The 16,503-nt window shown below is 36.3% G+C and overlaps 1 protein-coding gene across 2 annotated transcripts in view; it reads left to right on the top strand.

Annotated features, from left to right (window-relative positions):
- LOC138106448 (alkylglycerol monooxygenase-like) overlaps positions 1–16,503 on the top strand; it is a 197,195-nt gene that overhangs the window by 109,573 nt on the left and 71,119 nt on the right. For both annotated transcript variants that reach the window (XM_069007061.1, XM_069007060.1), the window contains exons 11-12: positions 3,387–3,469; positions 4,617–4,722. In XM_069007061.1, the coding sequence (XP_068863162.1) occupies positions 3,387–3,469; positions 4,617–4,722 (189 nt within the window). The remainder of the gene's footprint in view (positions 1–3,386; positions 3,470–4,616; positions 4,723–16,503) is intronic.

Here is a 16,503-nt window from a genome sequence, read left to right as displayed (position 1 = left end):
ATTTATGCTGTATGGCTGGTTTTCTAAAACCTATTATTCCCAGTTGCATCTTGGTGTATTTCACTGAAAATTTCTCAGTAATCCTTGACTAGGAGTACAAATGAGGGAACAGGGGTTTTTTTGTTGTATGTGAATGTGGTGCGTGTACCTACAGTGAAGGGTAACTTACACCTTCTGCCTTCATGGTTCCCAGTAAGGCTTTTTGTCTCACCCTTCACTACTCCAAAAGCTGATGTTCTGGGAAGTGGAAAGCTGCCACTCTATGCTCAGGCATTACAGTGCCATGGTTTTGTGTGAATCTGATGATAGTGCCAATTTAAAATTAATCAGGATCTGCAGGTTGTGCTTTAGTGTCCTCCAGTCCTTCACATTCTAAGCCACAGCGGGTATTGACCATAAGGAGTTTTACAAATAGCTAATGTTCAAAATAGTATGGTTCAAGTAGGAGTATGTATGAAGAGAAATGGAAATTGGCCTGAAAAAACAAATCTGTAAAATATGATCACACCTGGCTTAGGTAGTTACTATGCCAAAGAACGTCATATAGCATTTCAACCATTTAAAGATAAAGGCTTGTTTACATTTGAGTTTGATTTTTTTAAAAATCATAAGGGTGCTTCAGTTCTTCTGGTTTCCAAACAAACATTAAAATGTATTTCTATTCCCATTTTTTTTGCTGGAACTCCATGTTTAAAACTGATCTGAAATTTATTGATTTCCTTTCAAGTTCTTAACCTGTTCTTTATTCTTCTGTGTTAGATAAATGTAGGGAATAATTTTAATTTTTTTTCCTAGTCTTATGGAAATGTAAAATAAAATATATCTTTAAGCCAAGAAAAAAGTCCTTGATAGAAGTTATAGGTAAAACTACCACTAAAATTTGACCCAAAATTGGCTGCTTTTTGGGAAGTGTTTCCATCATTTGCTCAAATCCAACTCTTAATGCACTACCAAATTTAGGCTTTAGGCTTGCAGTCTAGCTAATGGCAAGAAATGGAATTCCTGAAGTGCTTGGGCTATTCCCACATTCCCAACGTGCTCTCTCCATGAGTTTCAGCAAAAGATTGGGTTAATAACAGATTTTCAGGCACTTCAGTGAAGGTACTTAAAGGCAGGTAGAATGAATCAGCACCTCAGTTTTCTGCAGCTGGAGTTGCAAGGAAATCCCGATGCCTGGGATTAACTAGCCAGCTTGGGAACACTGGAAAGTCAGAAAAGTTTGAAATCATGCAGCTCTTTAAAACTGGAAACCGGGGGCACCCTTGCTCATTCATAGCATGTACTGTTGGATCCTTCCTGAAGACAAGTATTAACACCTCTATGAAAACCATCACAGTTTCATTCATTTTCCACCAAGTGTGATTTTAGCCATATATTGTAATGCAGCAATTCTCTGACTTGATAGAAATCTGGATTTGATGTTCAGTTCTCTTTCCTGCCTAAGAAGATACAAAATCTTGCTCTCCTTTTCTCAGAATAGTGCTCTACCACTCTGGGAGCATTTTTAAGGCAGTCTGCAGAACCTGGTGCATCGCACTGGAAACAAAGAAAAATCAGACCCACCTTGCAAGAATAAGTAGATTTAAAAAAAGGTTTGATTTTTCAACTTAAAAGTGAGGACAGTCTTCAAGGAGAAAAGTCTTGAATTTCAATCCTCATTCCCTGGAAAACTCCTTTATTTGACAAGTAACAATCATTGAAAAGCCTGTCAAAGCATTTCTAAGAAATTTATGGGTGAGTTCCATTACGCCTGTGCCAAATCATATTTTTCTTTGCTTACTTCTTGAATTTTTGTATGACTCAGTTTGTACAGGAAGCTGAAGAGGGAGTTGAACTCAGTGTGGCTAGATGAGCAGTTAAAGAACTCCTCATTTAATTAAATTCAAATAGAGTCCATGCCTGATTTTTATAAAAAAGCTCTGTCCAAACATTATGTCACTTCAAAACAAAATCTTGCTATTGCTAACAATGGAAAGTTTATCATAAGGAGAAATTGAACAGATTGGTAATGTAAAAATGCAGTAGTAAGTTTGATTCTCACCTGGTACAAATCTGTGCAACAGATTGGCTTGACAGGTGTCATTTGTAAGAATTGTGTTCTGGCTTGTAAACTGGTGAGGCTGCTGTTTAGCTTGCTCATTGCTGGGATTGAGTTTTCTTTGTTCAATAACTGTTGAGGATATCTAAGTAGGTGTTTGTGATGCTTCAGTAAAACAACAGAAACCCGCCCAGACTGAGTGTGTGGTTTGATGTGTTTTGCAAACATGGGCACTCTAAGTTCACACAGCTGTAAAACTTGAGAATATCCTCCTGTGGCCTCCCATGCTCACAGATACTTACCTTAGATCTCTTTGAGGGGTTGGGGCCATGACCGAAGGAAGTTGGGCATGTCACTGAATGGGATTTATTGAAATCAGGGCAGACATTCATGGAGGCTTTTTTTCCAGTGGCTGCAACTGAAGTGCAGGATGCTGTTCATAAACTGTTTTGCTGTTGAAGCAAGAAAGGATTTCTATAATTCAGTCAGATCCACTACTTTTGTTTTGTTTTTGTTTTAATGAAAAAACCGAAAGCTTTTCAAAACTAATATTTGAAACAAAATCAGGGAGGGAAAAAGAATACTGATTAAATATTTGATTTTCAAAGGCAGCTTTGTAGAATACAAAGTAAATATTTAATAAATTTTAAAAATTCAAACTGTACAATCAAAATAATTTCTGTTTTCCTGGATTTTTTTAATGTAATTTTGATGTAAATTTTAAGGACGGAAGTCCTCATGCTGCTATTCTTTCAAGTACTCATGCACATGTTTATTTTTAAAAGTGTTTTAGGTCTGATTGAAATTAATGATAGGAGTTAAAAAGTTTTGCTAATTTAGGAACCAAGCATTGAGTTATCATGCAGGGAAAACACTCATTTTGTTTCTTCTTAAATATGATCATGTCATGTGAGTTGTTATTCTCACCAGTACATTGGCTTTTGTGTCCATTGGGATTCAAAGATGACTATTGTAAAGACCTGGTAACATATGATGAAATTAAAAGAACAGGGCTGCTGTGATTTTTATGTAGAAATACGTTTCTTCCCTCTTGAGTAGAGTCAAAAGGAAATCAATAACGTTGGGAAAAAAAACACATAGGACAGAAGGGAATAACATTAATGTTGTTTTGGAAATACAGCATCCAGGAAACGACTATGAAGGTGGTTACTCCAAGTATGTGTGCTATCCAGAGCAGATATTTTTTTTTGTAAAACTTAAAGTAGCAAATTACTTTAAAAGGGGACACTAGCATCACTGACTGAGGAAGTTGAAGCTACTGTTCCATAAAAACTCCATTTTCTCCAGAAAATTACTCTAAATGAATTCTTTGTCTGCCTTTTAACAGATGCTATCACAGGGAACAGTTCTCCTGAGAATTGGCTTTATCATTCTGTCCCTGTCATCTTTTGGACTACTTTTGGAGAACAAGTAAGATACAAAATATGTGGGGTTTTTTCTTCTTTCGTTATGGATTATTTATAATTATATGTAAATCCCAGAAATTATATCGATAAATAAATATAGATACCCAGACCCACCTGTGGCTGTCTGTTGACTGGAAAATAACACATGACTACCTGGCACCTAAATCCAGGAGTGTTCCCATAGCAAGTAGTGACTACATCTGTATTGTTCCTTGCAGAAAAGTTCTGGGATGGGTTCATCGTGTCGCCCTTTGTGCTTGCATTTATTGGGTTCTCTCCTCTGGGTTTGGGACACTGGCAGGTGAGTGGGACCTGCCAGCTGTCCCGAGGCTGTTCAAGGTCAGACTGCAACCATATTGTGCCAGCCCTGTGTAGCACGCCATAGGTGCCAGATGCAGTGATGATATATGAAGAGCACACAGTGTAGCTCAGAGTAGGCTCAAAATCTTGTGAAAGATGGTGTAGGCTTAAGACTAAACTTAATCATTATGGCTTCAAATAAAATTGAGTCTTGAATACACCAGGCCAGTGAGATACATTATGAAGTAGTCCATACGAGCACTGTAGCCCTAAAGAAGAGTAAGTTGCATCCAGAGTTTCTTACGAAGAAGTTATTTGCCCTGCCAGAGAAGAAATGTGGAATAGAAGTTTCCTTTGAGACTGAGGTGCCAGTACTGCTTTGCACCTGCTGTTCATTATGTTTTCAGAAAGGAATACCTTTCACTTTTATAGACTGAACTATTTAATTCAGGATAGGTAAAAATCTGTCAACATGCCAGATGTGAATAACTCCGGGGAGTTAATAAAGAGGAATTAGTAAAAATTTACAGAAGTAGACTGTTGAAATGATTCTGAACTACTTTTCAGAATTTTGTTGTGGTAATTTTTGAGATCAAAAGACAGTAACTATATATACAGCCCCATTTGTGTGAGTTCAAATATATTTTGCAAGTATGTGTATTCTCACCAGCAACCGATTCAGTGTTACAAGTCTATGTAAGGTATATACTATAAAAACCTAACTATAAGGTTAAGAAAGATGACTTGATGTAAGTGCAGGACATCACAGACTAATTCTATTTTCTCCTTTTCACTGAACTTGGAAAAGAAGAAAAGATTGGATGTTAATCTGAATTTATTCCCTTTTCTAGGTCCAAAGCAGGAATTTTGGAAATCATCCGCTGTTTAGTCTTCATAGGTGTTTACAAACTTGGCTACTTCAGGAGTCAGTTTTCAATCTTGGGCTATGCATATGAGGTAAGACATTTATTTTAAAATATCTATGCTGATTACTCTAGATTTTTTATCTTTTTACAAAAAAGCAGAAACACTAAACATTTACATTTTGTTTTCTTATTTTTCATTATGCTATTTGAATAGAGTATTTTTTTTTCTTATCTCTTTGTTTTTCATGTTTTATGGTTATTTTGTAAGAAAACTATTCAGGTTTGCTACAGAGATGTCCATTTTCCTTGAAAAATAGGTTATGAAGGAGAGCATTTACCACTCCCTGCAAAAATAATTTACCCGTGGCCGCATGCTTTGAAGTGAATGATAGTAATGCATTGCTGAATTTGAATTGTTTTATTCCCCTTTTATGGGAGAAATCAGAAAATGCTTGGAGGCTGGAAGACTTAAATATAAAATATTTTGCTCTGTACTAATCCTGTGCCTCAGAAACAGACTTTTTGTCATTGACAAGGAGTGGATACAGGACTCAATAGACCTGTGGTCTGATTACGTGTGGCTACTTTTGTGTTCTTAGCATTTTTATCCTGTTCATGCCTTTTGCTTTTTATTATTTTCATTTTCTTTTCTGTACAGTTGGTAGTTCATGTCTCTTTTAATATTACCACAATAAAATAACAATAGTCACTGATATTATTTCTATCTAAATAACAGTACCAAGCTACCTACTGTTGGTTACCAGAAAAGACTGGTTATTCATAACCAGCAAGGGTATGAATGGGTGGCTCATCAGAAGGTTACTCTTTGGCTTAAAATCAGAAAAAAACTCAAATAAAACAGTAGGAACTGAGACTCAAACAAGTTCAAAATGGTTCCTTTGACTTCAAACATATGCAAAATTTATAGCATCTTTCCCAGCTGGAGGTTTCTAGTAGTGGCCTTGCTTCTTCTGCTTTTCTAAGGGAAAAGGAATTAGAAAAATGAGAAAAATCTACTGCTACTGTGGGTCTGGGAGGTTTTTCTGTTCTTTTTTTCTGCCTGTGTTGGAAATCAATAACTAGTAGACAATATTTAAAGCTAGATAAATGCCACTAATTGAGAATTGATTAATTCTGTGCTTCCCCCTACCCCCCCCCCATTGTTACATTGTCAAAGCTTTGGTGTATAAATCTAACTGTTCTTGAATTCATTTAATAACAGTCTGCAAGAACTCATCAGGTATTTTAAGGGGTTTGCTTAAATATAATTTGGAAAATGTTTGTATAATTTTTTGAGTAGCCTAATACAGTAGAAAGACTTGAAGTAACTAATTCTAAAATTTTGGAACTAATTATCTTGCCCTTGAGACATAGCTTTCAGACTTGAATTATTTGGGTATTCTAACTAAATTCTGGGAGAATTTTGTCATAATATACACCCTTAATACCTGCCTTGCAGAGTTCTGTGTGCATATGTAAAAGTGTCTCTTACTAAGAAATGAGTAAAGTAAAATTATTTAATTATTATTCCTATTTTTGTAGGGAATTCTATAGCTTCCTATTCTTTCATGAAGAAGATAACAAAATGAAGTGGTTCTTGCTCTGTTCTTTACATACTTCTGTCATTAAAAAAATTACTTTATTGCCATCTTGAGTTCTTCTCTACTGAATTTTCCTGTTCTTTCTTCCTTTTGTTTTTTTTCTCCCTCATATTACAGTTCTTTTTTGTTCTTTTTTTAGTACTTTGTTTGAAACTATGTAGTCCATTTTTAACAAGAGACAGGAGTACCTTGCTCACAATTTTTCTTTGAAAATACTGAAAAAATAGGTGTCATTCAAATAGTTTGCTCTTGGGCAGGCCAGAATAGATAATTCTTCCTAGTGATGCCAGTATTTCCACACTAGACATTTTATCACAAATCAACAGTTTGGTGATATTAATAGCTTTTGTAATCAAGAATCATGGAATGGTAGAATATTTTGGGTTGGAAGTAAAAATGTCCTCTTGTCCAATCCCCTGCAATGAGCAGGGACATCTTCAACTGCATCAGGTTGCTCTGAGCCCTGATCAACCTGATCTTGAAAATTTCCAGGGATGAGGCAACTAACACCTCTCTGAACAATTTGTTCCAGTGCTTCACCACCTTTATAATAATGTTTTCCTTTTTGTTTGAATACTTGTGATGAACTTCAAAGTGTTCCCCATTTTAAAATAAATGATCCACTTATAAAATAAATGCTCCACTTTTGCTCCCAATGCATTATACAATTTCTGGATTCATGGTAGGCATGTTCTTATGGGTTTAATGGAATTTATGTTAAAAAAAAAAATCTGAGAGGTTGCTGGAGATTTGTTAATTCATGTTGAAAAGTCTTCAAACATCAACATTTTATCTCAATATTGACCTGGTCATTTTGAAACAGCAGTACCAGAAAACATAAGAAATACATACACAGATGGTTTTCCAAGAAGTTAGGTCTAAAGTTTATCCTAAAATTTTTTTCTGTTCATATTCCAGGTTATTTATCCTTCATAATATAATAGCATAGATAATTTGCTTGGTTTTCAATGTCATTTTCTCTGTTTCATTTTCACATCCTCTTACAAATTTTAAGAGGTGAAAATTAAAACATTTATTTAATAATTTTGTTTTCCTCATCTAAGTATCTCCTCTTCAGCATATAACTAGATTGAGCTGACTTTAATCTTTTAGTCTAATATTTCTAGTAATCATAACCTGTAATATACTCAAAAATGTTCTGTTTACATCTTCATCCTTATGTGTTACCAAATTAACAATTCTTTAGTAATCCAGTGTTCACGAATGAGAGCACATCATGTAAAAGAGTTTGTGTTGACTTTCCTATAAATTATGCCTTCAAGGGCATAATTACTTAGGGATGAAGAAGTGTTTGTGGAATTTAACAAACAGTTCTGTCCCAGAATTTTTAAGTTAATGGTGCACATTGCAGCAGATAAGTGCAAGACTGATTTTACCAACAGCATGTTCAGTCATTAGTGTAAAAGTGTGCAACTATTTTTGATATGTGTGGGGTTTTTCTGCTACTATGTTTCATATGTTCCTATTTCTCAAGACTACTTTAGAACCAGTAAATAAGATTTCTAATCTTTGCCATGCTATTTGCAGAGTATTGTAACTAGCAAAAATAGGTGCTTTAAACTGTAAGTGATTGTGTTTGGCTCATAAGAAGGCTTGACAGTTATCAGAATTACTGCATGGGAGGAATGCCTTCTGGGGGGAATCTAGATGGGAAATACAAAAGAAATGAGAGAAAACTAGGGGGTCAGTGAGAGAAGGGAGAAGAACAGAGGAAACAAGAAGCAAGCCTTTCCTACTTTGCCATTAGATTAGCTCAGGTGGGCATGAAAAAAGCAGCTGAAGATGTCAATTTGGGCAGAAGGAGCAGTCCTGCTCTCTGGCTCTGTCCTCTTACCCTCCTTGCTGCCCTGCTAACTGGCTTAGCTAGCTGGGCTGGCTTAGCCAGACAAAGATTTTTCTTCAGGTAAGTGATGCAACTTGCTGTGGAGCAAGAAAGTTTCTTAATGCTAAGGCTCAAGGAAGGAGGAAGTAAAATGATGCTATAGGTGTGTAAGAAAGAAAGCAAGACTTCTGCTTTTGCTAAAGCTGCAGTCTTAATATGTTGTTTTCTTTGTCTGCAGTCAAATAAAGATGGCATTGGCTCCATCGATACTTTGAAGTTGTGTGTTACCAAATTTGGTTCCTTATGAAAATTATGTTATTTTTCTGATCATTTAAATATATTGTCCTTCCTGCTGTTGTATTTGAATTCATTCGATGATATACTCATGGGGATCTCTCCCAGTGTCCTTTTCTTCTTCAAATAAGAAAATAATTTGAAGCTATCATCCTTACAAAAGTAATGTAGGAGGTGGAACAGTGTACATTCCTCAGCATGCATTCTCTGTTCCTTTTCCTGTATGTATTTCATATGGATGATTACCTGAATGTAGAAGGGGGAGGGAGTGTGGGGTTTTTTGTTGCTGTTTCTTTGTTTGAGGTTTTATGTTTTGTTTGTTTATTTAAGAAAAAAAGTGCTGATATATGAGGAAATTTTTAGATCTTAAGAAATTTATTTCTTGGGTGGAGGTCATTGAAAACCTTGATGACAGGGAATATATTTGACTGGTTTGAAGAGCTGGTGTGTTTTGAGAATCTGTGCTGCCACATCCTATACTAGTTAGCTTTCTTTAGGCTGATTACTTCATGCCTGTGTAATGTGATGATTGTGTGTATTACTAAAGCCAAATCATTTTCTGTCAGACTGGGCCTGGAGCCCCCTAACCACCTGGAGGTAGCAGAAAACATTGCTTGTGTGTTCAGTTATGTGACGGTTCAGCAGGCACGATATGTAAAAATAAATCTGTGATGATGGTCCACCTCTTTAAAGTGTTTCCATCCAACTGCTCTGGTTTGGCATCAGCCAGCATATTCCATGAGCTGAATTTGGTCAAGCACTGGCTGTTATTTGACAGTAGTACTAATGAGGAGCAAGTAGAAATGAGAGCCATTGACATGTTGTTGGAACTCTTGTTTTAAATATTTTCACCAACTCTCATAGTAGCTGCAACTCAGACTCTTGAACTAACGGGCTAGGAGTGAGGAAGAGGGAGGAGGAAATAGATGTCTGTCTTGATGTGTGTATCTTTTACCCTTGTTGCAGCTAAGGTATTGTGTCTGAGAGTAAATCTTTTCACCCTGACTTCAGCATTGCAACTTAATGATCTGCCTGGCTATGAGCATGTTGGCTGGCATGTATTAATTTACAGGTAGGAAGGACAAAAATCTCGGGCAGCTTTCATGGTGGAAAAGAGAGAAAAAGGGAGGTTTTATACATGTGTGATGTTTTAAATTAATAACTTGTTTTCTTTTCTGTTTTATGTGGGCATGTGGTACATTAGAAATATAACCAGCTTTGGAAGATATACAGAATCTTGTGCTGCAGGGTATAATTCAGCCCTTAAGGTAGAAATGAGCTTTATTGTGGTCAAATTGCTTATTTACTCCTCCAAAGTATCTGAACTTGGTAGATGCAACTGTTCCAAAAACTTTTGGAGACAGTATTCTGTACCAAATGGACTGCTTCTCTAATCTTTGATGCAATTCTGGTATTTCTTAGGGCATGGGATCTAATTGGTCTGGATAAAATACAAAATATCTCTTTATTAAAGAACTGATTTACACAGTATCCTGTGTTCCACAGAAGTCCCTCTTAATGTGATATATTATCACACTACTTATTTCTCCTTTCATCGTACAAAGAGTTGCTGTTACCTCACTTGTTTCTTAGTATAATTTACCAGTGTTGGAGTACTGACTTATGAGTACAGACATAAAACAAACATTTACTCATAAGAACTTATTTCCGCATCAACGATAGTTTTCTGCTCTGTAGCATTTTTCTTGGTCCCTCGTTAAGATCATCTGTGCCACATTTCAAAGAGCCGCGTATCCCATATTTGGTTTCCATTAAGGTGAAAGCTCCATGCCCTGTGCTATGATTTATGACCTCAGCATTTATGCAGTCGCTGTGCCCTAACTAGATTGGCTGGTGTATTTCAAATATATCTTAGAAATGAAACTGGGGATGGAAGGAAACTCTGCTGCCTTATGATAAAAAGCCTTGTCAACACACATGGAATTAAACAAACACGCGTTGTAATCGGTTTTTTCTATGTTAGCTCCATTCAAAAAGTTTGCTATGCCATGCAGTGTATCCTAGGGACTGGACTTTTAATATTCTTGACAACTGCCCTAAGGGGAATAATGTCCCTTAGAAAAAGACACAGTAAAATCTGGCAGTAGATTAAGTTAGTTTCCACTTAGGTGTGACAGCAGAGTCATTACTGATTTTAGACTTAGCCAGTTTGAGAGTCGACTTCACCACCATCAACTAAAGACTATGATGTATAGTTCCAGATGCTCTGGCCAATTGACCGTAAAATTGCTCTGCATTTCTGGCAGAGCAGTTGAGCTGGAGCTTTTAAAATCTCCACTCCCTGAGCTCAACACCCTTCCCCCTCTGCTTAAAAGCTGCTCATTATTCTTCTTCTGCCCGCTGATCTTAGCAAAAGAAAAACTTCTGGAATCAATTAGAAGTGTCTGCACTTGATGAGATTTGCACGTGAGTTCGGAATTGCGAGGCTTTGATAGTGTCAGCCAACAGCTGCAGTTTCAGGTGGTAAAATTGGGGAAGGAATTTTCCAGGGTTTATTTACAATCATAAAATAAAACAAAAATCAAGACAAGTTGGAAACCATCTAATGCGTTGTTAAAATGAAGCCTGAATTGGGTTATATATTTATTTTGTCTGAAAAAAAAAAGTAAACTGGCAGTTTATTATCAGGATCTTTTCAATTACCTTTCAATTACTAAGCTGTATAGAACGGGTGTAATAAAATGCAAGCTATGGTCTGCTTGCTGTAGTTTTAACTATGAAAGAAGCATCTGCTATTACTTTTGTCACTTTAATTGTTTGACAAGACAAGGAGGTAGTCGTACTTAACAGAAATCAGAAGCATGCAGTCAAAGATAAAGCAAAGGTAGTACTCTGAAGATAGAAAATACATGCTCACATATACCGACTGAAATTTTGTGTTCTCTTCTGTCAACACTTGCACTCACAGATATAAAGTTTATTTTCTAACCCTTTGTAGCCCAAAGCACTTAGTGATTGGCATGTAGCTGTATGCAGTGTTTGCATTTTAAAGGTGACAGCCATGCCAATGAGATTATTAATGTTCATTTGTATATCTGAGGGTGTCTTAACAAAAATGAAGCTGTGCTGTTTCACACATCTTGTTACGGATCGGATAGGGTTTGTACGTCAAAGCACAATTTTTCTATTAGCCAGTAATGCTACAAACCCTGTCAAACTGCATTCTTTTCTACATCATAATAACACATTGATAATGATAGAGATCTCCATACTAGCGAATTGCTTCACTGATATTAGTCCCTAGTGACAGCTGACATATTCCACATGGGTAGATGTTTGTCTGTGTAACTGTAGTTGCAGTGTCAGAGTATTAACTAGGATTTTTTTGTTGTTGTTAATGCACAAATACATAAATTTGTTTCATACCTGTTTTTTCCATAGATGTGGAAGACTCATGTTTCCTACTCTTGACAGAGCTGTTGTTTATTGATCAGTTTACACTCTCGTAAATTTTACTTTCAAAGTTGATTTAAAGGTGTCGTATAAAGTACATTGCAATGTCTAAGAGTCAAAGGCAGGGTAAGATGGGCAATTCGTGTATCCTGAAGGCAAGACATTGGCTTACTTGCAGAGATTCCCCATCCCCATTCTGCCCCACGTCGTGTGGGCAGAAGCAGAAGATGCAGTCTGAGGAATGCAGAAGGTATCCCCCAGCCGTGCAGAACACCCCTGAGTGGGGAGCCTTCCAGCATCACTGTGCATGGCCGCTATGTGTGCGTTCTCTGGGCTGTCTTTAGCCCATCAAGCTCACCCACATGTATATGCTTGTCAGCACAGCCTGATATGCAAAATTAGTAGACTGCTTTCCAAAACTAGGTAGCTTACCTCCAAAGCTGTTTAACAGGCAGGTGGGTATATCCTAATCTTAAAGAGAGAAGAGTGGTATCTGTGTTCCCAAGACCATAAGTGCAGATGACTTAGTTTGAATTTTATCTTCAACATGACAGGCAGAGGGATTGAATTAACTTGTAAGAGATAAAAGCTTTAATTAAACAAGCTGTTTCTGATGTGGAAAAGATCTGGATTTGGCACATACAAGGTGACCACAAAGAACCAACCTACTATTTAAAATATTTTGGATATTTCTATCTCATACGGTTTAAATAGAGAAACCCCAAATATAAAAAATACATGCAGTCCAGGGTTACTCAATATTTTTATCTTGCAAGAGAAATAGTATAAGACTGTTCTTCTCATAAATGTCTCTTCCTACTTCTGTAATAGTGAGCAGAGCATGGCAGCTATGAAAACGTAAGATTTCTGCACCAGAATGTCTGTGTATGACGCACTGATTTGGACTGTAATTTAGTCCAATGGAAATCTAAATCAATAACTTTGTGTAGGAAAGCAGAAATGAATTAAAAATGTTCTATAATATGTTTTATTACTTTTTTTTAAAAATCATAAATGCTATCTTTTGCTCAGTCTATTTTTTTTCAGAAGCTTCTTGTGAACAACAAAGAAAGAAAAGCACAGTAAAAGTTGAGCCTCTGTTTTTCTATTAGCAGCACCTGAAATAACCACAGAGACTGAAAACTAGTTCATGACATCTGGGCAATTGCATGCTAAATTCTAACCAGCCAGTGCCTTTTGTCTAAAGTGGGCAACAGATAACTAAGATAAAATCAAGCCATTATCTGTGCTGTGATTTATTTTCTTTATTACTGCCTTTTTATATCATTCCCCTGTACAAGTTCTGTTTTCTATGATGTTTAGAGTCAGGGAATAAGGGAATACAGAGAAAGCAACATTGCTATATTTGATTTTATATTTGGGTATTACGCAGCACAAAGAGAATGTTTTAAAATTTCCTTCTCCTGCCAATGCCAAATAAAAATTGCCTGATGAAAGAAGATTAGCAAATGCTGTGTTTAACAACTGATTACCAAATGCAGAACACACAAAACACTTTGTATGTTTAAAAGTTGGAAATAGGTGTTATGAGAAAAAAGTAAATGTAAAGCTCTAGTTATCACTTGAAACCAAGGGAAAATAATACAGCAACCCCCTATAGAGTCTGGGAGTGATCACATCTGTCCTGACAGAATTTGTTTGCTTTATCTTCATGTGGAAACCATGAAATGTTTGAATAGGTTGTTTATTTTGCTGATTGGAAGCTAATACAGTTGAAGATGCCTGGTTTTAGTTTGAACATCCCAGATTTTATTTTATGGAGAAAGGGATGCTATATTTTGTCCTTAGCTATTACCTGCACTCATTGCACATCTGCATATAACTCTCTAGATCTATTAATTTCTGCTCTTGTTGGCTTCATGTAGTTTGCCTACAAAGAGTGGTCAGATACCAGGAAACAGCTAGAAGTGGTAGTGAGGCAGGATGCTCAGAGGCAGAGTCTGGCCATTAACTGCATTGTGTTATACCTACTTCATAGCTCTTGCCACTTCCTTTTGAGACCAGCCTAGTTAGTTTATAACATTTTAGGGAAGATACCTGTCATTGTGCATACATAAAAGGGCCTGTTCCACTTCTGCTCACTATGTAAGCAGTGAATAGATTTGCCATCATCATGGTTGAATTCCTGGTCAATTTTTTTTCCAGGCCTAGAAGTGAAACCTGTTAAACAGTTGCCTTATTTAGAAAACTCAGGGGGTTTTATGTATATGTATTTTTTAAAGTTCTTTGTCATTTTCAGCTGAGAACATTCTAGCACGAGATGAGAAGTGTTCAGGAGTATAATTCTAATATCCTTTTGAGCCATCTTTGCTTCTAATGAAGGTGTTGCCCAAAACTGAATCCATTCCAAATGTATCTTCCTTACTATGTGCATGGATGGTAATTAGCTCCTGGGGTTATCTGAGGCTTATTAAACTGCATCCTCAGACCATAAAACATGTGAAAAGTAGGAATTCATCTGTCAGACTTGTGAATTGGACCTAAAAATGTGTTACCAAGATACCAGCAGCTGAGAAGAGCTTCATAAATTATAAAATTAGGCTACATACAACTTGCTAGAATTTGCCATGCCCTCTGGATAGCTGTCTAAAATGTACAGTTCACTAAAAAACCATGGCATATGCTTTGATATGTTTTAACAAGCACTGAAAAGAAGCTGTGACTTTTCTAAATAAGAGGATACAGTACTCCTTACTCCTTTTCTTCCCTTTTATTACTTTTGCTTTTTTTTCCCCCCTATATGTGAGAAATAAAAAGATAGTAAAGAAAAATGGAGAGGATTAGGGAAAACTTTATTTTCTAGTTTTCTAACCAAATCAAAATAAAACCTATAAAATATTTTGAGGTCCACAAAAATTGGAAATCTCTTAACTTCTTTTACAAAATGTTAAGACAAACACAAACAGGTGGGAGGTTGGAGGTGGGTACTTGGAATTTTTCATTCTACCTGAGTTGATACACTTTTATTTCACTTTGGGTTTTTTTTCACCTCACTATTATAAAATCAGAACAGTCAAATAGCAGAACAAATTATAGTCTGAAACAAAAGCATCTCACTCAAACTTCTCAGTTTAAAATAAAGTCCAAAATTTTCCACTTGCTGTGAGTTCACTAATGTTAAAATAATGCATTTCAAGAAAAAAAATTCTGTACTTCTAAGAGCACAGAGAGATAAGTGAGTGTTTCGTCTAAGTGGCTATCTGAGGATCTTGCTGTTGGAAGTAAGAAGCTTTTCATTAGCAGAGGGAAACTGGATATTTGAAAAAGCAAACACTGTCTAGTTTTAACACAGTCCTGGGTATTGGTAGAACATTAGCGCCTTGGATTCAGGTCAGCTTTTTCACACTCTGATTTTCTTTCTGTCATTATACATTACTCAAGGGTAGCTCACTTGAAAGAGATGAAGAATTCTAGAGTACTCTGATTAAGAATAGTGATAGAACCAATATTGTTATATAGCTTTAATTTTTATATAAATTGGTGCAATCACAACTTGATGTTTTCAAGTCTCTTATTGGACTATTTATCACCTTCTAAATAATTGCTAATTTCTGCCAACCTCTTATAAAGTCTCAATCCACTAAATGAATCAAATCTGCTCATTCCAGTGAACTCCTGGCTAATGGAGAGTTAAGAAGGAGGAAAACAGGTTCTTTAGTGGATCCAGGTTTATTTTTTTGGCTTTGCAAGCTCTCTTGCTTTCAGAACTTATTAGCATCAAATAAAAATCAAAAGCATCAGATTGCAAAATTAACAAAAATAATAGCTCTGAAAACAGCATGCAGGCAAAACTGGTCCATTTTTCCTGGACAGTCCAAATAAAATCTGCCCAACTAACTATTTTTCATTCTCTACTGTTTTATTTTGATCTTTTTGGAGACTAAATTGCATGATCTTTATGATTTTATTTTGCTTTGTGTAGTAATCCATACTAATAAACTCTACACAGAAGCACATTTGGGCATATATGCCAATAATTTCAGAGAATCCATAATAGATTTGGTGGCAGAGATTCTGATTTTCAGAACTATACATGTGTGGAAAAATGTTCGCCTCTTGGCTTAGACAGAGTCTTCGGAATGTAAATCATCTTTGGAAAAGTGTTGAAAGGGAATCATGTTGTTAGCTCAATTCCAAAGAAACAAGCTAGGCTTGATACCCTTCAAAATTCTGCTGTTTGAAGGAAACTCAGACAGGAATTGTGTCTTTAGTCCAAAGTGTGGTCTCCTTTGGGAGAAGGATGTGAAAATTGGTGCCTATCAAGTATACTATTAAATGCAACATTATTATTTTTTGAATGGGTTAAAAGTGTAGCAGAAAGGAAATGGCACGAGGGATGGCAGACACAGATGCTCCCCATTCCATGCAGGGCACACCTGGTCCAAAGGGTACCTGTAACAGTCTGGGAGAGTGTTAGGATAAAGATGGAAATCAGGGAGGATGTACATTCTCCCAAACTGTTATTACTTCATTTGTTAAGGATCTGAGTGATTAGAAGTTGCTTATGTGGACTCATCCCTACAATACTGTAGAACTCAAATTTTGCAAGGAGAGTGGGAAATGAGAGAAGAACCTTAGGTTTGTATGGCATTATGTGCAGTTATTAATTATCTAATTTGACATCTCTCCAGCCCAGATGCCCTGCTTTCTAAAGTCTTTAGACAAGTCCTTGCAGGCAGGTTATCTCTTTGTAATTTGG

This window comes from Aphelocoma coerulescens, chromosome 2 (genome assembly GCF_041296385.1).
Source record: "Aphelocoma coerulescens isolate FSJ_1873_10779 chromosome 2, UR_Acoe_1.0, whole genome shotgun sequence".
Classification (NCBI taxonomy): Eukaryota; Metazoa; Chordata; class Aves; order Passeriformes; family Corvidae; genus Aphelocoma; species Aphelocoma coerulescens.
The sequence above is the reverse complement of the archived record's forward strand: the minus strand, read 5'-3'. Positions and strand labels throughout refer to the sequence as shown.